The sequence below is a fragment of the Bicyclus anynana genome, chromosome 5, assembly GCF_947172395.1.
Source record: "Bicyclus anynana chromosome 5, ilBicAnyn1.1, whole genome shotgun sequence".
Classification (NCBI taxonomy): Eukaryota; Metazoa; Arthropoda; class Insecta; order Lepidoptera; family Nymphalidae; genus Bicyclus; species Bicyclus anynana.
This window is the reverse complement of record NC_069087.1, coordinates 662,674-688,825: the sequence shown is the minus strand read 5'-3', so window position 1 is coordinate 688,825 and position 26,152 is coordinate 662,674. Positions and strand designations below refer to the sequence as shown.

The window sequence follows — 26,152 nt, the reverse complement described above, 5'->3', positions numbered from 1 at the left end:
CCCAATTTGGACAACCTATTTTTATTAAAGTAAAAGCTTAATAGCCTAAGAATAACCAAAATACAATTACAATGTTTACACTAATAACATATTTCAACTTTAGCAGCTCATACAAACTTATCACAGTACATTCTTGCCAATTATTTAATTGCTAGGCTCTTATCTGACAAGTAGAGTTGAGTATAATCTCACAATATAAGTAGCAATGCAGTTTAAGTGTGTCAATCTAATAAACAAGTTTGGTAGTTCAATTAATCCCAAAATCGTAATTTGGTTCCTAGTTGGTTTGGTTGGTAATAACAACCGGATAAACATCATCACTAAGACCAAAGAAACAATAACATTCCAAGCCAGCAAAGAGTTGGAAAGTTGTTACTATTAAACACCTATTTTTGGAACCAACATTTAGAAAATATTAAAAATAGCCACACTAATCCAAGAAGTGTGTCACAAGAAGTCCACTGCATGAGCATCTTGTTATAAAAATAAGTAAATAGTTTATGCTATTCAAGCTTCAATAATCTCTATTATCTTTAAACTAACAATTAAAATAATATGTATTCTGTGTACCTTGGAAATGAGACACTATTTGGATTACATTTTATATTTAGATAAGGTAGGGGTCCTTTACGTAAACCTTAATGTGTTTTCTAGAAAGATGCAAAAAAAATATATACTACACTACAATGCTATCTAGTGAGGTCTTTTGCTCTATCATATGATATGATGGTACTATAAACTACAACTTGGTGTTACAAGTCTAGCATCATAGAAAACAGGATTTTAAAATGCTGAACTATACACACAAAACCTAATTAATATAAAAATAATATTTTGCATTATTGAGTCAATGACTGGCACATGGCAGTGGCAATCAATAACTATTATCAAAAGACTCTGTGAATAGCCTAACTTTAGTGAATTACAATAACTCAAAAAACATGAAGGAATGGAAAGTGCCCTATGTTGCACAAACCTATGCATTGTTGTTTATACATAAGCTAAAGTTATTAAGCATAATGTTACACAATTTTTTCCTATATAGACTTAATACAATCAACTGACAAATATACAAAAATCTTATAATCTATATACAAACTTTGCAGTACAAAGTAAAAATAGTTTTCTATCTCTGCATTATTTTATTCAAGTAACATAACCAAATAACTAATTCTATATTGGCTATAATATTTAAGGTTCATTCCCATACATCAGTCACTAGATTACATTTATTTATTTATTTATTATTGTACAAAATACATATTGCAATTAGCCTAACCATAGTGCAACATAAAACACTTTTTTTTTACTGTGCACTGGTTACTGGTTATTACAATTATACGTGTACCTATGGATGAACACGAACAGCCACCATTCACTTCAGCTGTGAATACAGCCTACGTTTTTAAGTACATACATAGTGTATATTACCAATACTTTTAAGTAATATACTATGGTTTACATATACCATCATTCTGGAAAGTTATAAGTTCTGATCACTGTCCAGAATGATGGTTGTATGGATTGTCATGACTTCACTGATGGTCAATTAGACTGAGTTGTGGGAATAAATCCTTAAAGATTTCAATAAATTAAAAATAGAAATATGAAGGTAACACACTCGTAATGAATCTTTTAAGGTCCATAATGAACTGAGCTAGAAAACCATAAAAGAAAACTGAGATGTAATTTTTGTTTGAGAGAGGTTTTACAGCAAACATGTTCTAAAGCAATGCCAGAGATAAATAATATATTAACATTTTAAAAAGAAATGTCTGCTATTAGGGTGATAGAAAAGGACATAATTAATTAATTTTTTGTAGTTTTTTGTTCCACTGGTGTTGTTTAGTTACCCCTTCGCGCTCACGTGTATAGGCACAAGCATAGACTAGAAAACACTATGCTACTTACAAACTAAATAATGAATAAAGTGCAAAATCCAACATACATACGCAATGACTGTACATTTGCGTCTAACGTCCATTCAATCACGAGGTGCGTCCATTCCAGCAGGCATTTGTCAATGCAATTTCATGCACCACTGCAGTTGCAGGAAGAAATTATAGATACAATCTGCTCGGAGTTTTGCCCCACGTGATGGACACGCGCACAGTGATTCATGGAACAACATTATTTGCTCGGTACAAGCAGCACAATGCTGAGCTGGAACTTTTTAAGGTTGTGCCAAACATGATAATATAATGGTAATAGTACAATTTACGCAGTCGAAATTGTGGGCATGACCTAGTGTCAGTAGTGTAGTAGTTACGACCTTAGAGTTAGACCTAGTGTAGTAGTTGCAACATGCTTAACAATAGCTGACGAAGCGTACCAAATACAGTGACATCTCAAATTCGCCATTCGACGTATCCATCGGCAGCCGCATCTCAACAAACGTCGTCGCATTGAACGTGTTCGCGACTATTAAGTTTGCAGTTGTAAAGTTGCAAAAGAAAACATAATAGTAACTACACATTTATTCTAAATGTGATTAATATACCTCTTTCCTTCCAATTAGTCATAACTACTGTGTTAGGAATGTCATGGATCCGACAATAGTCCAACGAGTGAATAATGGCCTCATAACCATTGTGATGTTGGAGACCAGAGCGACCGGCGACCGTGACAGGACTACAGGGACTCGTCTGGGTACAAGTATCATTCTTATTATTACTTAGCACAAAATGTCGACAACTTATCTAAAGTGTTTTTTAGATAGCATGGGTACAGTGACAGTTGCCTTATGACGTTCATAATACGTACTGCCATTATCTATGCCTCCAGAAATAAGTATCAACTCTATCAACAAATCGCCATGTGAAAAGCAAGAGACCATCTTTTTGAAATATCATGTTAAATAAGATACTAGCGGACGTCCGCGATTTTGTCCGCCCGTAGATCTCATTTTGTGACAGGTCAGGGTAATCCGAACCTTGTCGAAAAATCCGTTCTTAGCGGACGTCTACCAACTATAAACTACCTCCCTGCTAAATTTCACGTTTGTACGTCAAGCTGTTTTTGATATTTCGTAATTTAACTTTCACTTTTATAAATTTAAATTAAACTAAAAAGAATACGTAAAAGATTACTTAAGATATAGAAAAATGTATGTATTTTAATTTTTCGTTTTAGGTACAGAGGTAGAGGTTTATAAAGACAAAATGTTCAAAAGACATTGTAGCTTAAATTGTTGGCAGCGCTTCGTATAATTTCAAACAAAGCAGTGAGTCGCGGTCGAGTCACTGTCACAGGTCACGGTCGCCAAAACCGAACGTTACCTTTACCTTTGGAACTATTGAGTTTTCAGTTGGTGCAGAATGAAAAAAAGTCATAATAAACAGCAATACTCATGTCCGTCTGTTGGGTGGACATTCGGCAAAGTCAAATGAACTGCATGTGCGTAGTGTCGTAGTCTCTGAACGTGCGTAGTGCCGTAGTCTCCTGGACACGCGTCCAGACTCAGTCGTCGTAGCCCTCCTCCGCCTCAGTAGCGGTCTCCGGCGATAGGGCGGAGTCGGCCTCCGCCGCTGGCCCGGGGTTGCCGGGCATAGAATCTGGGCTGCCGTTACCTGAAAATTTACAATTTTGAACGCCCGAGGTTTTTATAAATTCAAATTGTATTGCACATCTGTAGGTCTACAAATGTCCTACAATGACACATATCTCCTTAAGACAAAATAACGAACTATCGCTAAATTAAAAACGTCGTTTTATCTTTCGTTGCGAAGTTACGAAGGAGCGATATTTCCGGTTCGGCCGATATTTCGACTATATATTTTGCTCTTCACGAGTACCTAAGAATATGAAATATTGAGCTTTCCGTAAAAATCCCAATAGCAATTGTATATAGGGTAAAATGCTACAATACGCCCCACTTTTAAGTAAAGCGCAATAAAATAACCTCTAAATAAATGTAATCGTATATTTTACAAGATATGTAACAAACAGTTTATAAACTACAAAATGGCACCATAGTTTGGTAAAAAATCCTTATACACTAGCTAAAAATACAATTTTTTTAAAACCTTACATAGGGCGTTTTGTAATGCTATGAGTTGATAATATGCCTCACGTCGAGTACAAAATGCCCCACTGTAATTATATGCAAAAAATAAACAATTTCTTAAACTATACCTAAGCTAAATAACTGAAAATGAACAATTATTATAAGTCTTTGTAGTTACATTGAGATCAAATTCTTAATCACCATAATAATTTTATATAGTATATTTAAGTAGCATAGTATCTACTTATTTATTTGGGTTCTTAGACAGCCTCCTGCTTAGCTTTTCTACCACAAACATTGCATAAAGGATTGATTGTACTTTGTGCAAAATTAATGCATTCAAGATGTACATGATAAACATCTTATAATCCTCTTTAGAAGTCGTACAATAATCTGTGCACTCAACGCACCTATTCTGTTCATCATCAGAAATATCTTTATTAGAAGAACTCTTATAATTTTGTTCATTATTATCGCTTTCTGATGATGATGAGTTATTCACTTTTTTTTTGTCGCTTTTTCCTTTTCTTCATATTTTTTTCTGGATATTTTCTTGAGACGTCCACACTACAGCATTTTGTTTTTGTTTAACATCATTACTATTAACTTAGGTATGGGGAGCAAATTTTAGTCAACAATTTCGTTGGAGTTTGTTCTGCAGATCCTGATGGTATATCAGGACATTTTTGAGTTGTTTTTTTCAAATGCAGTATTTGCTGTGCATATATGTTTTTCTGGTATAGCGGTCGGTTCATACGGGTTTTTCCGCCTTTCCCCAAGCTTTGCCTATTAGTTTGGCTATCCTTCTGAAAAAACACATGGTCTCTTGAGTGGAACTTTCAGCTTTCCTGTTAACAGATGTCTTTTAAGTGTTCATGATGGTATTTTGTACACTCATTGACTACTATATCCTCGCTGCGTACTTTATACATACTTTTTCTTTGATAATTACGCGGCATCTGTAAAAATATTTAATGATTAAACGAACTTACCTGTACGTGAAGTTCTATCATAATTATGCGAAGGTTTGTCCGAATAGATTACCACAAAGTATACACAGTAGTAAACACACGGTGCTGCCAGTCCACACTGTATTTGAGATGGATTTTTTTTTTTTTTTTATACTGGTATCCCTGCTACCGGATCTGTAATCTTCATTCAGTTTAGAGCAGAGCAGTTTATGCAATTACTAAAGTTGATATTCAAATGTTAAGTTAGACAAGTAGTAATTCTTATATAATCATATTATATAATAAATATTGTATATATAAATTATATAGACTTTATATATTATTCGGGAAATTGCACAATGGGGTGGGCGGGGTGGTAATCTATTCGGACAAACCTTCGCATAATTATGATAGAACTTCACGTACAGGTAAGTTCGTTTAATCATTAATTATGCTTCAGGTTTGTCCTCTAGATTACCACAAAGTATACACAGTAGATGTTGAGAGTGAAAATATCAACTTTTAGATCACAGTGAATAATTTTATTCCCGAGGAAAAAAGATACAATTATTAAAATTGTTGATCAATTATTATTATCGGTCTTGTGATCAATCATTAGAACATTATTTTTAATATAAACAGTATTGAAAAGTACGAAACTATCAAAATTATACTTAGTTATATATCTATTACAGAATTTTTCAAATGTTAGGGAGTTACTGCTCCACCCTGCATATTTTATAATCAGATTTAAATTTATATTCAGCCCATGAGCTTTGGAAGTCGTGGCACACTGTGAGCACAACTGATTTTTGTGACTTTCTAGGTCTTATAAAAAGTTTATTTTCACTACGCAAGCTTTGTGTTGTATGAAAATAAAAATGTAGTGTACCAACAGGACATATTTCTGGAAAATTTGGAATAATCAATACAGATGATGAATCAATTGAGATGTTTCAGGACGAGAGCTTTTGATTAAATCGGGTATCATTATTAAATAGAAAATATTTTAATTCAGTTTTTTGAAACTCAATGATTCATTGGAGAACCAATTTGCTATAAAAAGTAAGTATAATAAATGTTTCCCAGATATAATAGTTTTATTATTTGGGCAAGGGTGGACGTAGTCTATAAACTCCCTCATTAAAGTTTTAATATGGTTATCATTGACCACTTCTTCGCCCAGAATTAGTCAAAGAGCTGATCTACAGCTGTTCCATATTGCAAACCTGATTCATAAAATAATATTAAAAAACTTATAACATTTGGTACGAAACCAAGATACAAATTAATATTACTGTATTTACAAAATATATACACCACTTCTTTAGGTATGTATTGTATTGCCTTACTGAGTTCTCGGAAAGAGAAGACAACATTCCTGTAACCAGGGCAATCTCTTGATGTACATCTCGGTTGCTGGAATGGGAGATAAACAGCGTTTATGGTGGTTTAATTATAAGTGGTTCTGAAAGTAAAAAGACTCTTTTATAAGGGGTACCACGGTTGTGTCAGCCAGAGTGGGGCTATCATTGATCCTTTTTGCATTGTTATCAAATATTTTACTCAACTATTAAATTGTAAATGCATCTATAATAAAAGCGTCAGGATCTCTATGCCAAGAAATGTATCTTGCACATTTTTTAGTCAGCCTCCTTGTAAATAAATCAGTTTCTTCAAATTCAATTTTTGGATGGACGCAACGTGGTTCTTTATCTGCGACATAATAGTCTGCTGAACTGATGTACTTGTAAGATGCAAGTTACAGTATACAGTTTCTTGTTTGTTGTAAGGTTTGGGAATTCACCGCCTCCCATGCGGTTTGTGTATGAAATAGTAAGAATAATTTGAGTATTTTGATAAAACTTTGCAAAAATTTTCCGTCGAGTCCGGAATGCTGCCAATAAAAATAATTATTGTACTAAATAATAGATGTGTCGTTCACGTACTGTGTCCGACCACATAACACTAGCACGTTCCTCTCCACAGGCCGCTCCCCAACCCGTAGTTGAGGCATCGCTATAGATTTCTATACAAAACTCAGTTTGATGAATATCATTAACCACTAAATACTAGTTAATAATGATGATGGTCAAATATTTGTTCTATTTGTAATCTTTCAAATATTGTCATATTTCCATTTTTGTTTTTTTTTTTTTTTTTTCTCGTTTGTTTAGAGCCATCCGTATCGGACGGCGGGTATTCTAAGGTAAGTAACTCCAATAAACAAGCGAATGATATGACCTTACAGCTATAATACAGTTAATATTTGCAATTTATTGACTTCCTTTTTAATTTTCAAAATCTTTTCCTCAGGTAAAGTGATTTGTAGTTCTGTTCTGAGAATTGATTATGAAACCCAGGAACTTACGAACATTATTAAGTTGACCTCTCAACAGATTTATTATAAGCATAGATGAACAGTAGGTACTGATAATAATACCCAAGGCCTTTTGGGAGTATAAGCTATTATTAGATATAATAAAATATCATCAAAATATATTGTGACTACTTGATCTCTGTAAATTGGTCACTGCTTTCATTATTTTGATCCAGACAACGGACGCAGTGATACGGCCAAAATACATTAAATTATTAGTTTTTCTCCAAATTTAAAACGAATATACATGTGTATATGTTTTTATTATTATGATTAATGCTAATCAAAAATTAAGCATCCCTCAGGTCTAGAGGACTTATAAAACAGTTTTAAAAACAAGCTATAATGCTGTTTATAAATCTTAAGTTGAACATAAGAGGTGTCAATAATTCTGTTCAGTTATTTGAAGTTTAGTATGAATCTATATTTCCCATTATGTTTTCTAATTAAAAATGAAGGAATTAAAAGTTGATCTAAGCAAAGTTTGCATTCCGTAATAGCGTCTATTACATGTAAGATCATGGATAGGACGTTCGTATATCAATATTTTCCGACATGGAAAGTATTCGCCTTACAGGAACGTTTCTCTGTTTTGGTAAACTCGAATGTACCGAAGGAACAATAAAAGTCGTTGACTCAAAAGAGGCATCTTTTAGGTACCCTTTTATCTATGACATTATAATAGCATCACTGACCACCAATCATAAAAGTTTGAAAGCCTGCCGGCATATCTTACCCTGTCTGTTGGTGGTTTCGACTTTCGATCGCGATGTCGCGACTGACGACCATGTGACGACAGTTCAAACTGTCGTCACGTCAGAGTTGGCGTGGTGATTCTTGTAGGCAGGCTCCTTTGTCTTCCGAGTAACTTTTAACCTGTAATTCTGAGGAGAAATAGACCAGTTTCTATGTTCCCCTTATGGCTTATCCTTTGTGGAGGACAGCTTCATAGGAGCGAGTTTCATTTCCGCTCCAGATCTTTTTTTTTTTTTTTTTTTTTTCAGCCAAACCTTAACCAAAGAGAAGTTTATCGATGTTGATCTCCGATATCTTACTTCAGCGTATTAAGGAGTAAATTCCTTCATACCATAGAATCATGGCTAGAACACCTGAATAGGCACAGTAATTTTTGGTTCTGACGACATTAGTGTAGTGTCAGCCAGATCCTTAGCTCATATTGCGGTAGCTCTATTGTATGGTTTGTTTTTATCTCTTAAGTGCGGCCTCTGTGGTCGCACCTACCACTTCCGGATTAAGCATTGGTGCCAGGTTGCAAGGTGCAGTTTTTAATATTCGTGTATAACCTCCTTGCTCGTATATTTTGGCACCTGACCCCGCTATGTGTTGTAGGCGAATAGCCAGATCTAGCTGGATGACATCGCTATAACACTTTGGTTGTGAAGGGTTCTCTCCTAGAATCATAGGAAGTTCATTGTCAAGTACTGATAATGTCGACTTCTACGAGTCGAATCTACGAGTAGGTACTTCAGCGCTGCTGTATCCGGATTGACGACCGTATTAGTCGAATGAAATTCACTGGCGGTATCAGCAACTTTCTAGTTGAAAAACTTAAGCATTGGCACCTTTTATGATAAGAAAATACCAAACAGAATATGTTTTCACCTATTCTATTCCCTTAAGATTATCTGCAATCTCATTTTTATTTTATTTTTTTTAATATTCTTTACAAGTTAGCCCTTGATTACAATTTCACCTGATGGTAAGTGACGATGCAATCTAAGAGGGCAGCGGGCTAACTTGATAGGAGGAGGATGAAAATCCACACCCCTTCCGGTTTCTAGACGACATCGTACCGGAACGCTAAATCGCTTGGCGGTACGTCTTTTTCGGTAGGGTGCCAGAGCCAAAGCCTCCCACCAGCCAAGAATTTATTGCCGTGGGTAAATTAAGACAAGGTGATAGTCCCGGAGACCGCCACGCTATGCTTAATGCTAATGATTAATATCGTGTAGTGTGATATTCCCTTAGAATCAATCATAATAAGAATCATAATTTCAAAATTATTATTTGCGTTAATTACGGTAAAAATGATAGTCCCTAAGACTACCCAATGCTATGATTAATAAGTCGCAATTATCAAATGTTACATTGATATTTTTTCTCATGTCGTTTATAGAGTGATAATCCCGTAGATTACCCGCGATGTTATATTGCAAACATCCGTTTTTTCAAGTGATAACCCCGCAGGTTATTAATTGCGTCAATATTATTATTTTCGTTAATTACGGCAAAGTCCCTAAGACTACCCGCAATGCTATGATTATTAAGACGCAATTATCGAATGTTACGTTCATATTTTTCTCATGTCATTTATAATGTGATAATCCCGTAGATTACCCGCGATGTTATGTTCCAAACATCCGTTTTTTCAAGTGATAACCCCGTAGGTTAACAATGATGTCTATTGACATAAAAAGATTATGAGGGTATAAGAACTTATTTTACCTTCAATGTTTAATGTGTCCTGCAATGCGGACAATGAAGCGGGCGATGACTTGATGAGTTTTTCGATTCTGATGACACTGTTGATGAGGTGGACAATCTTCTTGGAGACTAGGACGACCTTTCTTTGTGTCGTACGCGCGTCAGTATCTTACCCAATTTCTTAATTTTTCTTGCTATATTATCGTATTCTTCAGATAAAAGAGTTTGTTTTCCCTTTTCTAACACTAACAAAGGAAAGTAATCTTTGAACTGTTTGTTTCGTTATACAAAAAACTGACGCGTAGGCACGTGTAGCCCGGCGAAGCACAGAATGTGTAATGAAGATTACAGATCCGGTAGCAGGGATACCAGTATAAAAAAAAAAAAAAATCCATCTCAAATACAGTGTGGACTGGCAGCACCGTGTGTTTACTACTGTGTATACTTTGTGGTAATCTAGAGGACAAACCTGAAGCATAATTAATATTATAAATATTTTTGTGATGAGGCGTATAGTACTATTTTAATCGAGGCATTTTGTAGATTTATGATTACAAAACGCCCCAGTCACATGATAGACGCCGTGAAGGTTATTCACTCCAAGTAATACGACAAACGAAAGGTAATTTACACTAAAAAACATATTTGCAAGCAAAATCTGATTAAAATAAATGGTGTCACAATTTAAATGAATTTGTATAGTACTCACCGCAATATGTTCCGAAGCACTTTACAAAAGATTTAGATTTTTTTCCTAATAAATCGCAATTATCACGTCTAACCAGTAGCCATGTTTTCGGGCGACAGTCGCGCTACCGTTCGTGTCACTGCTTGTCTGATATCTGTATTTGTGTGTGTGTAGGCGCAGTGGGGCTTATTGTCAACTGGGGCGTATTGTAGCATTTTACCCTACTCCACAAATCTATAACCATGTTATTTAAAAAACAAGAAATTAATTATTTCACACAAGAAAACAACAATGTAATGAAAAAATAATAAATTAAAGAATAAACAATCTAATAAAATTAACAATTTATTTAATCAACCATTGGAAAAAAATCGTATTCATATCTATAGTACTCACGCTCGGATGGAGTGCGCCAACCATCGCGTCCGTCGCGTCCGTCGCGAGCGTCGCGTCCGTCGCGGCCATCGCGTGCGTCCCGCTCGCGCGACGGGCGTTGTTTCTTGGCGGCAGGGTCTTCACTCGGCTCATCCTCCACTTGCGACGGACACTCCAGGTGCACCAGGTGGAACACCTGACATACACAAGGCAATATTATAATTTTAAGGGTTCCGTACCCAAAGGGTAAAACAGGACTCTATTACTAAGACTCTATTATCCGATCATCTTTCACCAGCGACAACTACTTCTAGGACACGTCCTTTGTAATCATTCTGTATATATATAATAATTATGTAATATTTGTAATTCTACCATGGAATTTTAAAGGCATTGCTTCGGCATTCATATTTACTCTTTGGCAATTTAAAGAGAGTCCTGGATCGTTAGAAGTATATTTGGTATTTTGTCTCCTCAATAGACATAGGCGTTTACTTGCTTTTCCCTCAGTTCCTCAGTCCACGAACAGAAGTCATCATCGTCATATAATAGTTCCTGACAATTCTTCGGGTTACGCGTCAGTAAAGCAAGATGGACTCAGGGTATTTATTGATAATTTTAAACCGATAGCCCCATTTATTGACTAATTAATTTGTCCATTATAATTTAATAACTATAAGAGGAAATCTGAAGGTGGCGTTAATGACGGAAAAAATGGAGTAAAGGGTTAGCTTGGTATGGACATGTAATGCAAAGGGATGAGAGTCATATTACCAGAAGAATGTTGAAATTGCAAGTGAAAGGACGAGGAGAAGAAAACCGAAGAAGAAATGGGGAGTGTGTGAAAGAGGATATGTATGATGAGTTGGTGAATACTAGAGGCGAATGGAGGAGATTGATATATTTTGCCGACCCCACCTAAGTGGACTAAGGTACAGGAGATGATGATGAATATTGAAAGTGTCGGAGATAAGCAGCAGCTTTGAAACAGTCGCACATTGTAAGGGCTTTGTGTATTCTTTGTTCACTTCCAAAGCGAATTTCAACTGGGAATAATATGAGGAAATAGTGTCAATAACTATGCTGAAAACTCTGGAGTTATGTGTAATACACGTACCTAAATGAGTACAGCAAATGACTTACTTCGTTAACAGTGTTGTTGGTGCCGACGATGCGGATGATGGAGACTGGTCGCGGGCTGAAGTGGATCACTTGCCATGACCTGTTGGCACAGTGTAGCTTATAAACATTCATCGTTCAAATTTCAAACTATCCTTACTTAATATTATGCATGTGTCGGCGCGCGATTGTGCACTTAAATCGTTCGACTTGTGGTGTCATGAACCGAGATAGTACGAAGTGTTCCCTGCGTTAGGCGGGAAGTAATGGGAGACCAAGTGTAGCGTTATCCATATAAATATTATTGTATAATCATTATTAGCGTATCCACATTAATATTTAGTTCGTAGATTATCTATAGGTTTAAAACGTACCAAATTGTAGTCAACATGTGGCGCGCACATGTCGATACTAACAACTCAAGAACACAATACTAACCCAATATATTTAGTAATATTAAACCAGTTGAACAGTAAACGGTGATCGATAAACACGCTTTTCTTTGCCTCCTTACCTTTTAAGCACACGCGGCAAACAAGTACTGGCTATATAGACGACTAGCACATTCTTGTCGTGACGTTTGATCCGTCCACCTTTTGTTGAAGGGGAGAGGGGTAATGTTAACTAGTTTCAAAGGACGTCTTTAACCCTACATACAACAGTCACAAGTTCTAGACTTCAGTTATTCCCTGCCAGTCGAGGATTCATTCAATCATTCATTCATTAACATTTACAGTCTGAATTGTAAGACCTGATAGGTCCCCATTCAATAATCGTGTTTTGTTCTTTAAATCTGCCTCTGATATAATCTGCTCTGCTCCCAGTCGTGTAACTCACCGGCACGGGTCGCGCGTGCGGTCGGCCACCATGTCCCAGTGCCAGTAGTTGAGCGACACCTCCACGTAGTACGAGTAGTGGCGGTAGTCGCAGTCCCACAGCAGCATGCGCAGGGACGACAGCATGTAGGGCTGCGCCAGCTGCACCACGCGGAGCCCTGCTCTGCTCCCAGTCGTGTAACTCACCGGCACGGGTCGCGCGTGCGGTCGGCCACCATGTCCCAGTGCCAGTAGTTGAGCGACACCTCCACGTAGTACGAGTAGTGGCGGTAGTCGCAGTCCCACAGCAGCATGCGCAGGGACGACAGCATGTAGGGCTGCGCCAGCTGCACCACGATGGCGCCGGAGCCCAGCTGGTGGCACGTGTAGCCCTGCTCCCAGTCGTAGTGCTCCGTGTCGCCGTTCAGCAGCGCGTTGCGCGATCGACTGCAGACATACGGGTACAAACGATGCATAATACATAATTATTCAAAAAGCTTCAACAAAATTTTACTGATAAGTCAAAAATTTGCTTATGAAACAGAAGATTCAGATCCTATTAGAAGTACGAGTAGATTGTCTTTATAGCCTAATAACCTATCTCATCTAACCTAATGAAGTCTTTGACTAATTTAAAATGATTGGTATTAAACATTTTCGATGTGTGAGAGCTTTCCCCCTCAACAGGCCCTAAAAAACGACAGGTCAAGTTTGTTGGTTAATTTGAGTGTGATGCAAATCCAATTTTAAGATTTAAAATATCACATGTCTCAAACGGTGAAGGAAAAACATTCTGAGGAAACCAGCATACCTGAAAATTTTCTTAATAATCTATGTGTGTGAAGTCTGCCAATCCGCATTGGACTAACGTGGTGAACTATTAGCCTAACCCCTCTCAATCTGAGAGGAGTTTTGTGCTCAACAGTGAGCCGCATATGGGTTGTTGTCGATGATGATGACAAGTCCAACAGGTAATTAGTCTAAGACTGAAGTAGATATTTTCCCTTCCCACAGAGCACGTCCAACACGTCAGCTGCCCGCTCACCTGATGCCCTCGATGACGACGGCGGAGAGGTCGACGGTGGCCACGTTGTGCGTGGGGCACACCAGCCCGTCGCGCAGCGGCGGCACGCGCACCGTGTGGTACGCCTCCAGCGACACCGCGTGGAACACCTACCACACAATCACAATCACACTACGCTAATAATATATACCCTCATCTGTAATTTAATTGGGATAAGAAATAAATGATGGAAAATATTCACATTGCACATGGGTTGCCTAGTTAAATTGCAGTCGGATAATATTAAATGCATTTTTATAATCTATTTATTATCGGTCAATTCAGATGGAGTTTATCATAGCCTGCTATTATAGTATTGCATTGTGTGCAATACTAAAAATTATGTACAAGTATACAGTCACTCTGAAATTATACCTTAATGGAACTATTTGATATGAAGCTTTCATAGGTACTATTTGACAATATGCAAATATGGAGCAAAACAATTCTCTAAAGGGTAAGTGTCTGCAAGTAAGCAGTGCTGACCTTGTTGATAGTATTGCTGGTGCCGACCACCTTGATGTACTGCACGACGCGCGGCGCGAAGTACAGGTTCTGCCACGAGCGGCAGAAGTACTCGCTGTGGTCCACCACCCGCACCCAGTCCTTCTGGTCCACCGACACCTCCACGTAGTACGCGTACGACCTGCCCGCCCACCGGACACATTAGCAATGCTGATCCTATTACTTATTATATCATAACACTTTCAGAACCTCGCGGTTTCACCTGCGTAAAATAGCGCCTGAATGTAGCTTTCTATTTGTCGTTCAAGAGTGCTTCTTAAGTCTACTTGAAATAAATTAATTTTGACTTAATCTACATAATGTCAGGGCAACGCAGAGTACAACTACCCCTTTTGCGGCTCCTACCTGTTGTCGCGGTCCCACAGCAGCAGCCGGATGTGGTTGATGATGGTGGTGGCGCCGAGGCGCACGACGATGCCGGGGTTGTCGGGCGCGTCGGTGATGGTGTGGCGCGTGTAGCCGCGCTCCATGTCGTACGTGTCGGTGTCGCCGTCCAGCAGCGCCGCGCGCATGTCGCCGGCGACCACGCGCGCGGCGCGCTGCGGCGTCGCGACGTTCTTCTCGGGCACTGAAATCATATTGACCGTTAACTTGTGGAGGAATTCGTCCGTACTCTAGTGTGCCATATGTTCACCTACTAATACGAATATACACCTCCACGACATTGCATCACACCGCAACAGACCACCAAACCGACATCCCCTACCTCGGGAGCTCCTACAAGTGGCCGACCCTGCAAGCGCGGGCACTTGTAGGAGGACGACACATCCACCGAACCCGACACCGCCCCGACGCAGGATAGCGAGGAATCGCAGCCCAAATTCTTAGGCTGAAAAGCCTCAACCCCGGGAGGGGTTGGAAGAGAGTACCGGGGGAGCAAGTCCCCCTGCGACGCACCCGGGCATGGAGGCATTGCCTCGAGGCCCGTACCCCCGCCCCGTTCACACACACACCCACACATCAAGTTGTGCACTCACATTCTTATTATTTTCAGACCAGCCGACGCCCGCGACTCCATCCGCCGATGTCTGAGACGCATTTCACGAGAACTTCACAGCGCTACAATCATAACTGCGCGTGTAGGAGTTATTTCAAAACTTTGAAAGTTTTCTAATGTGATGTGAAGTAAGAGACATACTCAAGACCCCCCGATGCGGCAGGTCCGTGTTGTTGGTCTGCGTCTTCTCCTGGATGGCGTCCAGCAGCATGTCGGGCGTGACCAGCGCGCAGGGCCGCACCACCGTCAGCAGCTCCTCCAGGCTCATCAGCGTCAGGCGCACGCACTTGAAGATCTTGCCCTGCACAGTCAACAGTCCATGTTGTACAGCACAGGGGTTGTAAACCTTTTCCTTTTCAAGTATCTATCAAGTAAGCTCTTCTTTATGAAGTAGAAGTAGTCTTTTAATAGCAAGCAATATCAAGTTTAATACTAGCAAACACCTTAGAAAGACTTTAAATTCTGTTGATTAGTATGGAGTTAAATCTTAACAAACAAACAAAAAATCTGTTTATAATATTAGTTTAAAAGAAAAAAAATATGTTTTGCAATGAACTATTTTAAGTATTTTTTCCCACCTTTGTTTGGTGGTGGTTTATTGATATATCCATTCCTAGCACAACTAATGTATTAGGGAGCATTACTTTACAAAATAATTGATAAGTATACTCTAAGAAACACTATAACCTTAATTAGAAGTTGCTGTAAATAAATTTTGTTATAACTATCATTTAAGGTATGTGATCAAATCATGTAAAGTTTCTGAGGAGTGTTTTATAAAATATGGTGAATCAAAGTTTTAAATACTTACAACTTGGGCGGAACCACTATCCGACTTCACCCATTGTTGGTTGGCATCAAACCAATTGCACACTGCTTTGAAGATGTCGACTTCAGGAGCAAAGAACGAGTCCCGCTCCAACAGTCCTTGTAATGCTTCCTGTGGAGTTAATTAATGTGGAGATAATTGTAGTCAGGTAAGGATAGCGGCTAAAGGCTAAAAACACCAGTTTTAATTAAGCAAGAAGAGCAAGGATCCTGTGATACAGTTTTTTTCAAACTTAATTCAGGGTCCTCAGCACTATTGTAAAGGTGCAGACTTATGTGAGCAATAAATTTAATTTTCATTCTCATTTAATTTCACAATGAAGTAAATTTTCATTCTCAGTGGCATTTGTGAATTATTTTTTAATCAGTATTTTACATTCCAACAAAAAATGTTTACAACACCTGCAATATTTATTTACTCAAAAGAAAACTGAATCGGATTTTCCTCCTGTTGCTATATTTTACAGTAGCGGATAAAATGGTGTGACTGCATAGTTGTTTGCATTTCAAACCAAACTAAATTGCTATTCAATAAGATTTTTTGTGCACTTACAACTGACAGTTGTAAAAAAGTGTCATGTTGCAGTACTTCCACCGCATTCCTGTCCAGGAACTTGTAGCAGTAGTCCATCAGCGCTTCTAGGCCGTACAACCTAAAATGAAACAACTCTTTAAAGGAAATTACTCTCCTGAAAATGCAAAGTTTAATTTATAAAGGACTAGCAAAAATCATAACCTCGCAGTTTCACCGTTCCCATTCCCGTGGGAATACGGGGATATATAGCCTATGTTACTTCATAATAATGTTATAGTTTTCTATTGGTGGAAGATATATACAAATCAGTCTAGTAGTTTTAAAAAAAAATTAAAAATCATTTATTTCAAGTAGGCTCAGTTTACAAGCACTTTTGACACGTCAGTTGACTATTTGTAAAGATTCTACCACCGGTTCGGAAGGCAGGTTCTGCTGAGAAGATACCGGCAAGAAACTCAACAGTTGCTCTTTTGAAAAAGTCATACAGTATTATAATTTACAATTGATAACAATTACGATTTCTTATAGTTTTATTTCCTGTGTGAAGGTGGAAGCTGATCCAATGGCTTCCAAGCGCTTTTATCTTTAAGGAACTCATCAATGTTGTAGTAACCTCGACTAAGTAAATGTTTTTTAACACATTGCTTAAAGCTATGCATTGGCAGGTCCATCACAGTCTTGGGGATCTTGTTATAGAAGAGTACACCCAAACCTACAAAAGATTTTTTTACTTTTTGGAGACGATTTTTTTACTCTTTAGAGATTATTCATTACATACAAAAATACAGATCTTTTCTTTTTATAATATTAGTGTGGACGACAAGCTCCTTTTAACTATTGCCTTAGAGTTAATTTACACGAGCAGTACTGGCCTTAGGCCACTCTCCCATGGAGATATCCCAAGACACTTTGTGAGTGTGTGCTACAGAAAGAAGATTTATTAGAGTGCGCAATTTTTTATACTTTGTACTTTGAACGAAATTTAATAGACACATATTTTTTCTATTTTTTATTAACTAACAAATATTAAAGTTATCGTTTACCTAAAATATTTACTATAAAATGGATTTATACGGTTACCCCGTCACCTGCAGATAAAAAGAACGATCAGCTGTAAGACCGTACGTGGCGGTCGCGTTTGGAAATAGTGTGTCCATTTTTTACTCAAAATATATTTTACTCAAAGGCGTACCTAGCAGCGTCGAGGACGGCGCACACGTTCCGCAGCGCGAGCACCTGGCGCAGGTAGTCGGAGATGGCGGCCTCCAGCTCCTGGAAGTTGAACTGGTGCGCCAGCCCCAGCATGTCCAGCACCGTGTCCTCGCGCAGCAGCGACAGCCCCATGTGACCTGCACCATTACCCTCGTTTAAAAACTCATTTTGACCCTTTAGTGGTAATAAACAACTATTTAAAATGTATTAAAATTATATTCAATAGACAAGTAGTCAGATGCAATGAACATTGTAAGGCGCAGTACAAGATTTTAGGTATCACCGATTACGTAGAAACGTTCTGCTGCTCGTTTCTACGTAACATCACCCCACGCACGAATTCCACCCACCCGCAGCCGCCTCATTATCATCAACATTATCAGCCGATAATGTTGATGATAATGAGGCAACAAGCACAACGATCTCGAGCCGCCAGCATCCAGCGGCTCACTGCAACCCACTTGATGTCCTCGGTCCACCTAGTGAGGGGTCGACCAACACTGTGCTTTCCGGCGCGGGGTCGCCATTCCAGCACACTGGGACCCCAACGACAACGTCCATCGGCTCCTCGAACTATGTGGCCTGCCCATTATCACTTCAGCTTTGCGACTCGCCGAGCTATGTAAGTGACTTTGATTTGTCTTCGGACCTCCTCATTTGAAAGAAAGAAAAGAAAGAAAATATATTTATTACTACATTATGCCACACATCACAATTATTTAAGAATAATACCCTGCGATATGTGGCATAACCTAGAAAAAGGTCCTAGCTCAGCATATTGCTGTATGCTCCCCATAAACAAAGAACATACAGCGCTGATATTCAGCTAGGACCCAGTTCTAAGTGCCACCACGAAAACAAAACATTTGTGACTCGATCACGCAGAGAAACTCCAAGCATACTCGTAGCTCGCTCCATCGCCCGCTGAGTGACTTTGCGCCTTCTAATAAGGCCCATAGTCGCCTCGCGCGTCTAGATTTTACCTTACTTTATTTCGAAGATATCATAAAAATATTAAGATTAGTTCAAAAGATATTTAGAACTAGCACCAAATCACTCACCAGAGTAAACATATCGCAGCAGTGCTTTAAAAGCCTGCAAGGGCGCCTGTAGCTCCACTTCAGCCTGAAAACGTAAAGAATAAACATAATTAAATCAAATTAAACACATTAGTTGAATAACAACAACTTTTAAAAAATCTCAAGCTATAAAACCTTGAACATGCATTTAGGCACAGAAGAGGAAGAAGTAACAGTAATAAGGAAGAAGTAAAAGTAATATTATAAAACACCGGCCAAATGTGTGTCGGGCAACGCGCAGTGTAGGGTTCCGTAAATTAAGTTAGCACATTAATTCGTTATGTAATGCACAAAAATACCGATAACGATACCTCACACCACGTCACCGCTGATAATGAATTTATCTTCACTTTATTTTTGCACTTGTTCACACACCCCCCAAAATTTTTTTAAAATTTTTCTTTATACCGCTTTAAGGACGTAATTAATATACATACCCCATTGATCTCTTATAATAAAAGCACAATCGTGCAGAATACCCCACACTATGAGATAAACGTGTAAAAAATAATTCATTCCCACTTTACATATACCATGTAGGTACCCAGAAAAAAGATTTTTTTAATTTTATATTACAACTTTGTTCACATTTTTAATGTTCGTACATGATAAATTATAGCTTTCTAGTAGTAATAGTCTAGTAGTACAGACATGGCGAAACTATAACAACTTTATTCAAATACCTCCTTTTTAGGGTTCCTTGCGGACTACGGAACCCTAAAAAGAAGGTATTTGAATAAAGTTATTACGAAAATGATAGTATGATTATGAGGGTGATTGGTGTCTTGAGTTGAGTTCTTTGTTGAGCAGCGTGCACATCGCGTTAGTGATTTATGTGGTCAAACATTGTTTAGTGTGGGCATGAAGAACATTTCGGGCAGGAGAGGTGAGTGTTAATGCATTCTGACAGGATACTTTTAGCCTACCCAAGGTTGCATTATACTTATTTCATATTAATAAGGTTAAAAAACACTTTAATTGATTACAATTTATTTCATAAGATGGGTAAATTGGTAAAACATCTCCTCTGCTTTTTTTTATTAAAATGATTTAACGGGGGAAACAGCATTAAATTTAATGAACTAATTAAGTTAATGCATTGCCTACCCTGAGGACTCATTGTGAACCCTGTATTGTAGAAGGATTTTTCTGTTTTATGCAAGTTGTACTTATAACGCTTACCCTAGTTAAAAACCCTTACCCTATTCTGCCTGGCTGGGCTGATTGAAATTTTCATAATTGTTCCAGGTCTGGCTGGTGGGAGGCTTCAGCCGTGGCTAGTTACCACCCTACCGGCAAAGACGTACCGCCAAGCGATTTAGCGTTCCAGTGCGATGTCGTGTAGAAACCGATAGGTGTGTTTTTTCATCCTCCTCCTAACAAGTTATCCCGCTTCTATCTTAGACTGCATTATCACTTACCACCAGGTGAGATTATATTCAAGGCCTAACTTGTAAAGAAAAAAAAAAGCCTGAGCACGCCACTGGGTGGAAGCAAACACAGCAATACTACTATCCCAGAAAATTCCTCGCACTACCTTACTACTGTTTACACTGTACCTGTTAACTACTGCTTACCTGATTAGCCTCTCGCATGCCGCCATACAACAGCGCCCTGAAGTAGTCGCTGCTGGCAGCAAGGATCACTTTGTGCGCAGGAATGCGCTGCCCCTCCACTATGAGGGTCACATCGGAGTACTCTGATGAGAGGCACAGGGACCCTATGTGCTCTGAGAGGTGGCCTACATAAACATTTTTACACTATGTAAATCAAAAATGTAACTATGCAACTTAAAAATAACTGTATGCTAAAACTGGACTACTATTGCCAAGGAACACAAAATATTTCCCATTATGCTCAAGATGTGCACCAATCGAAATTACAAGCGAAATTTAAAAATATTTTGCTATCTCTTCAGTCCTGAGGTTAATACATATACAATGTCGGAAATCCAAAATTGACAAAAACTGAAAATTGTATTCAGCCAATCATATGGATTAAAAAATAAAGGTGATAATTATCTGGAAACTTAAAATTAAAGTTACAAGGGTTCCAAAGTGCCTAGGTCTGAGACCAGCCTACAATAAAGTCAAGCAGCATTTTTTTTGTTCATCTAAAGAAGATATTAGTGCTGAAATACTCACTGATGTGCTCAATGTCACCAACTCTTGAGCTGGAAGGGTTGTTCACCGACATGTACTGGTGTTGGCTGCTCATGTTGCTTATCTACATCAGTCCCACTCTAGAAACCTAACAATAACAACACTTTTTCTTAATACTGGGTTTAATAGACATTACAGGCTACTTTAGTATTTTAGTACTAACATTTTTGGATTTACCGCCCAAAAATCCTTTGTACTCGACTAAAATACTAAAGTAGTCCAAACTAGGCCTAAGAGACAAGATTGTAAAAAAATGTATGGAAAGGTCAAAGGGTAAAGGAATCATCACAGAAAGCTTGTGGTTGGCTACTCGCCCACTGGACTCTGGTCGTACCCACTCATAACAGTCTTTTTTGACTTGAATATGTAGAATGTTAAAATGGCAATATTGGTCCTATTTTAAAAATATGGCATATATTCTTTTTCATCATCAGCCATCATGTATCCACTGCTGGACATAGGCCTCTTTTAAGTAGCGCCAGCCGGCTCTATCTTTGGCTTTTTGCATCCAATCGATGCCTGCCACCTTCCGGAGGTCGTCGCTCCACCTAGTAGGGGGCGCACCACTCTTCGCTTACCGAGATGCGGTCTCCAGTCAAGGACCTTACGACTCCAACGATCATCGGTCGTAGACATGACCAGCCCACTGCCATTTCAATGTACTAGCCCTGAGAGCTATGTCGGTAACTTTCGTTCTTTGTCAAATCACTTCGTTCCGGATTTTATCCCTCAAAGAGATTCCAAGCATAGCTCTCTCCATAGCACGCAGAGCGACTTGGAGTTTGTGGACTAGTCTCGCTGTCAGTGTCCATGTTTCGGCACCGTAAGTCATGACAGCCAGAACGCACTGCTCAAAGACTTTCGTCTTTAAACATTGTGGTATAGGCGACGAGAAGACTCGGCGAAGTTTGTCAAACGCTGCCCACCCCAACTGTATTCTCCGATCGATCTCCTTTTCAAAGCTGTTTCTACCCAAATGCAAAATTTGCCCGAGGTAAGCATATTCACAAACAACTTCGAGGGAAGATCCATCCCTAACAGTAATAGATCCTGGAGTGACTAGATCATTTAACATGACCTTGGTCTTGTCCAGGTTCATCCGGAGACCAACACATTGGGAGGAAAACATGAAGATTATCCAGCATGTTTTGAAGTTCCTGCAGTGAACTCACGATGATGACAATATCATTGGCAAAGCGAAGGTGTGAAATTTGCTCACCATATACGTTGATGCCATTTTTTTCCCAATCTAACATTTTAAAGACATGTTCACTTTAATTCTCCAAACCCTCAACCATATCAATACTATTCAGAGATCCTTGGAGTTTCAGAGAAGCTCCAAATGAAGTTGCATCAGCTGCTAAAATGGCTGTGTCATGTGTACATTATCTGCATTCGGAAGATCATAGGTGTAAATCAGATAAGGGGTCCATAATGCTGCCCTGAGGGACACTTGCTATAATCTTAGAAAGGTTAGTCATACTATCACAGTGTTTTATGTAGAAATAACTTTCCTTTACAAACTTGAAATAGTTGATAGGTAAATTTAGGTGTACTTTGTAAAGGAGTCCATCATGCCATACTCGGTCAAATGCCTGTGATATGTCCAAAAATACTGCTGAAATATACAGTTTTTGTTCTAGTGCATTATTGATTTGCTCTACTAGTTTGTGTACTTGCTCTATTGTCCTGTGACCTTCCCTGAATTCGAACTGGTGCTCTGGGATAAGATTGATTTGTCAGTTTCACCATTAACCCTTTTTATGAATAGGTTTCCATGACTTCAGAGAGAAGAGCTAAAAGGCTGATAGGCCAATAAGATTTTACATCTGTGAGATACCTGGTTTTGGAACTAGAATTATTTCTGCCACTTTCATTTGGGGTGAAACAAAGTTCCTATACAGGACAGAGTTAGAAAGCTGGGTTAAGAAAGTTAATCCTTTGGTTGGTAGTTCTCTTAAGAGATTTTTCTGTGATGAGGTCATATGAGGACCTGGGGCTTTATGGATGGATTTCTTAATTGGCAGTTCCAACTGGTGGGTTTATTCAGGACTTCAGTTACTGTTGCTTCCTTAGTTAAACAGAAGCCCACAAGAGCAGTAAATACTTCAGATAAATGTTTTGTGAAAGTTACGCTTTTATCTTGGTCATCAAATTGGCTTTTTAAAGTGAATAAATCGATTTTTATTTATCTCATTATGTTAAAAACGTAAATAATTGCAAATAAGGCTAGTAGTACAAATCTCAGAGAGGTGACAAGTAATAGCTGAAAGTTATTTACTGGCCCAGATAATTACTTCATACTATAATGAAAATATTAGTTTCAAGGCATAAATAATCATTTCTAAACGAATTGCACAAGAGTGATTTATACGTTTTACAATTATGGATCGTATATTATCGCAACTATAATAAGAAACATCAAGAAAATCTGCACTTTGTTAGATAGATCATATAAATGTTTTTTTTAAATCACCTGTAGTCTGTTAAATCCTAAAGGATTACATCTTATTTAAAAAGAAACAAGGAAAACTATTAAAATAAACAACATTAAAGAACCAGCATTGCAAAACGAATTTACTTACATACGCGTTATTAAACTTTAATCGATTCTGATTTGTTAACGAACAGTGTTATTCCAGGACAAATATTCATTTAATATGATGAATAGAAATCAATTTCAAAGCAGTTTTTGCTCTTAAGATAAACTAACTTTTATATTTTTTACAAAATACAAAACCCCAAATACAAAACCAAACACAACATTTGCAAAATCACTTTGACAGATGACTTTGACATTTGACATTTAATATAAATTATATTTGACACTAGTTTTTGTGAGGCTTACCCTTAGACCATTAATAACTGGACGTGGTTCGCTAACCGTTACCCCTCTGGCAAAGATCAAAAATCTATGATCTAATGCGTTTATAAAAACTGTTGCTACAGAATCGATGTTTCATTGTTGTAATCGTTTTAGTCGTGTAAGGAGCTCCCTAAAATGCCGGTTTGTGCAGTTAAATGGCATAAAAAACGGCCAAAAACTTGTAGTTTAGTAAAAGATGGAGTAACGTTTCATTTGAAAGTATTTAAACCTTAATTTTATCAAATTTTTAATAAAAACAATTTATAAAAAGAATCGATTCTTTTGACGAAACAGCCAAACGTCGATCAGTTATCGAATATTCTATGTATTTAATCTGTGGATAGTCTAAGCAATGTCACAGTAAATATGCAAGCAGTAGTTTGACTTCATACTAGAGGTCGAAACGCGAGCTATACCTCAATTTCAATTTCAACTTACTAGTTAAATAGATTTTATTAATTAGAAATAAGACTAACTCACTAACATACTAAACTTAAAACAGATACACTAACATTATACTAACACAGAAAAAAAAAATTGAAACTGTTACTCTTATTAATTGAAAAACTTGTTTAATGTAATCCTAATTGTAATAGTAATTGACCGGTTTTTTAATATTTGGTCACGTAGTGTGGAGGTAATACCTAGATGGCATCACCAAAATAAACATATGAATACGACCTATCCTTCAAGGTCATTGATTAGTATCAGCCTTATTTAAATCTACCAATCAAAAAACAACACGCATTTTATTGATCACTTCCTATTTTACTACAATTTACAAAATATTTTATTTGTTTACATAAAAAAAAATATGTTTACAATCACAAAACTAAATGGAAATACAAAGTTGGCAAATGTAATTAAAATGCTGGAGGCAGGCAGCCCTATCACATGTTTACGTACCGCGCGCTGTAAGTATTTATTTCAAAAATACGGCCGAGTTAGTGTGTGTAAAAATTACGCGTGTGTGTATTGCGAGTCAAATTTATAGTTGTGTGTAGTGTATGGACACAGAATATACTTAATGGTGTTAAATGTTTTCGATGTGTGAGTTTACCTCGTCCCCCTCAAAAATTTTTTTGTTGGTGAATTTGGGTGCGAACCGCGTCCAGTTATTAATGGTCAAATGGGCTTACCGTGACAGAAAGTCACAGAATACGACGCAGAAAGTCAAAACATATAAGAAGCTAGTCTGTCTGTTACCTTTTCTTTTCGCGGCTAAACGGCTGAAAATGGTCTAAGGCTGAAAATTATCAATGATGAATTTTGGCTTAATGGTAAATAGGACCTTGGAACATAGGGTACTTTTTGACCCTTTAATAAACATAGAAGGGTGAAATAGGGATTGAAATTTTATACGGAAAATCCATCATTTTTAGAGTTACAGTTTTAAAAAATGTTGATAAATCACAAAAAAAAATTACGAAATATAATGTGATTCAAGAATTTCCATAATTCATCCCTTATATATAGTGGTGAAATAGGAGTAGAAAGTTTACATTGATTTCCACGCCGACGAAGATGCAGGCGTCCGCAATTCAAACAATAATTTTCAAAAAGGGTTCATTTACACGAGCAGCAACTGCTACCGACGACTGCAGTCGACTGCAGTCGCCGACATCTCGGCGGGAGTCGACGGTAGCCAACGGCAGACTACTGCAGTCGCCGACGACTCGGCGACAGTCTATGGCGGTTGCCGACTGCAGTCGACTGCCGTTGACTGCCGTTGACTACAGTCGGCAGCTGCTGTCGACTGCCGCCGACTGCAGTCAAGTGCAGCTCGTATAAATGAACCCTTAAAGTATTTATGGTCTAAACCTTTATAGGGTAACGTCTAGTGTGGCCTCAGACAAATTATATAGGGACCAGTTACCAAACGTTATTAAGGCGAACGTAGAATAGGTATGCAAAATCATTTAAAATTTTGTTACATTAGAGCTTTTATTTAAACAGATACACTAGTTTTTGTAATCTAAAATACCAAATAGTTTTGATTTTACGTGCATTCAAAATTCGCATAAATTTTGACTCCCACTAACAGTCGCGATATTGTACGTGACGTCATCGCCCAACATTTGCCCGGCTGAGTATATGTCGGGCCATG

At 38.0% G+C, this 26,152-nt stretch overlaps 1 protein-coding gene across 2 annotated transcripts; it reads right to left on the bottom strand.

Moving 5' to 3' along the window:
* Positions 1-5: 5 nt before the first annotated feature.
* Positions 6-23,962, bottom strand: LOC112052734 (BTB/POZ domain-containing protein 9). Of its 2 annotated transcripts, XM_024091918.2 has the most exons (15): positions 23,765-23,962; positions 21,162-21,267; positions 20,595-20,758; positions 19,000-19,063; positions 17,919-18,075; positions 16,745-16,844; positions 16,175-16,303; positions 15,505-15,664; positions 14,712-14,934; positions 14,328-14,487; positions 13,824-13,951; positions 12,986-13,225; positions 11,988-12,066; positions 10,866-11,040; positions 6-3,569 (listed from the first exon to the last, which is right to left on the bottom strand). In XM_024091918.2, exons 2-15 carry the CDS (start codon positions 21,232-21,234, stop codon positions 3,460-3,462), a joined length of 1,962 nt encoding a protein of 653 aa, XP_023947686.1. In that variant the 5' UTR covers positions 21,235-21,267; positions 23,765-23,962; the 3' UTR covers positions 6-3,459. The 2 variants fall into 2 exon arrangements, with proteins under 2 accessions (XP_023947686.1, XP_052737427.1); XM_052881467.1 differs by lacking the exons at positions 6-3,569; positions 10,866-11,040; positions 11,988-12,066 and adding an exon at positions 22,399-22,568 and having other exon boundaries at positions 12,857-13,225.
* Positions 23,963-26,152: the final 2,190 nt, after the last annotated feature.

What these genes read in the sequence shown, in the direction of transcription:
- LOC112052734 (XM_024091918.2), bottom strand. Translation starts at nt 21,234, where the DNA reads ATGAGCAGCCAACACCAGTACATGTCGGTGAACAACCCTTCCAGCTCA. An exon ending in GCTGCGATATGTTTACTCTG is followed by an intron (nt 18,076 to 18,999) that starts GTGAGTGATTTG and finishes GTAATGGTGCAG; the next exon opens with GTCACATGGGGCTGTCGCTG. An exon ending in GCCGTCCTCGACGCTGCTAG is followed by an intron (nt 16,845 to 17,918) that starts GTACGCCTTTGA and finishes GTTTCATTTTAG; the next exon opens with GTTGTACGGCCTAGAAGCGC.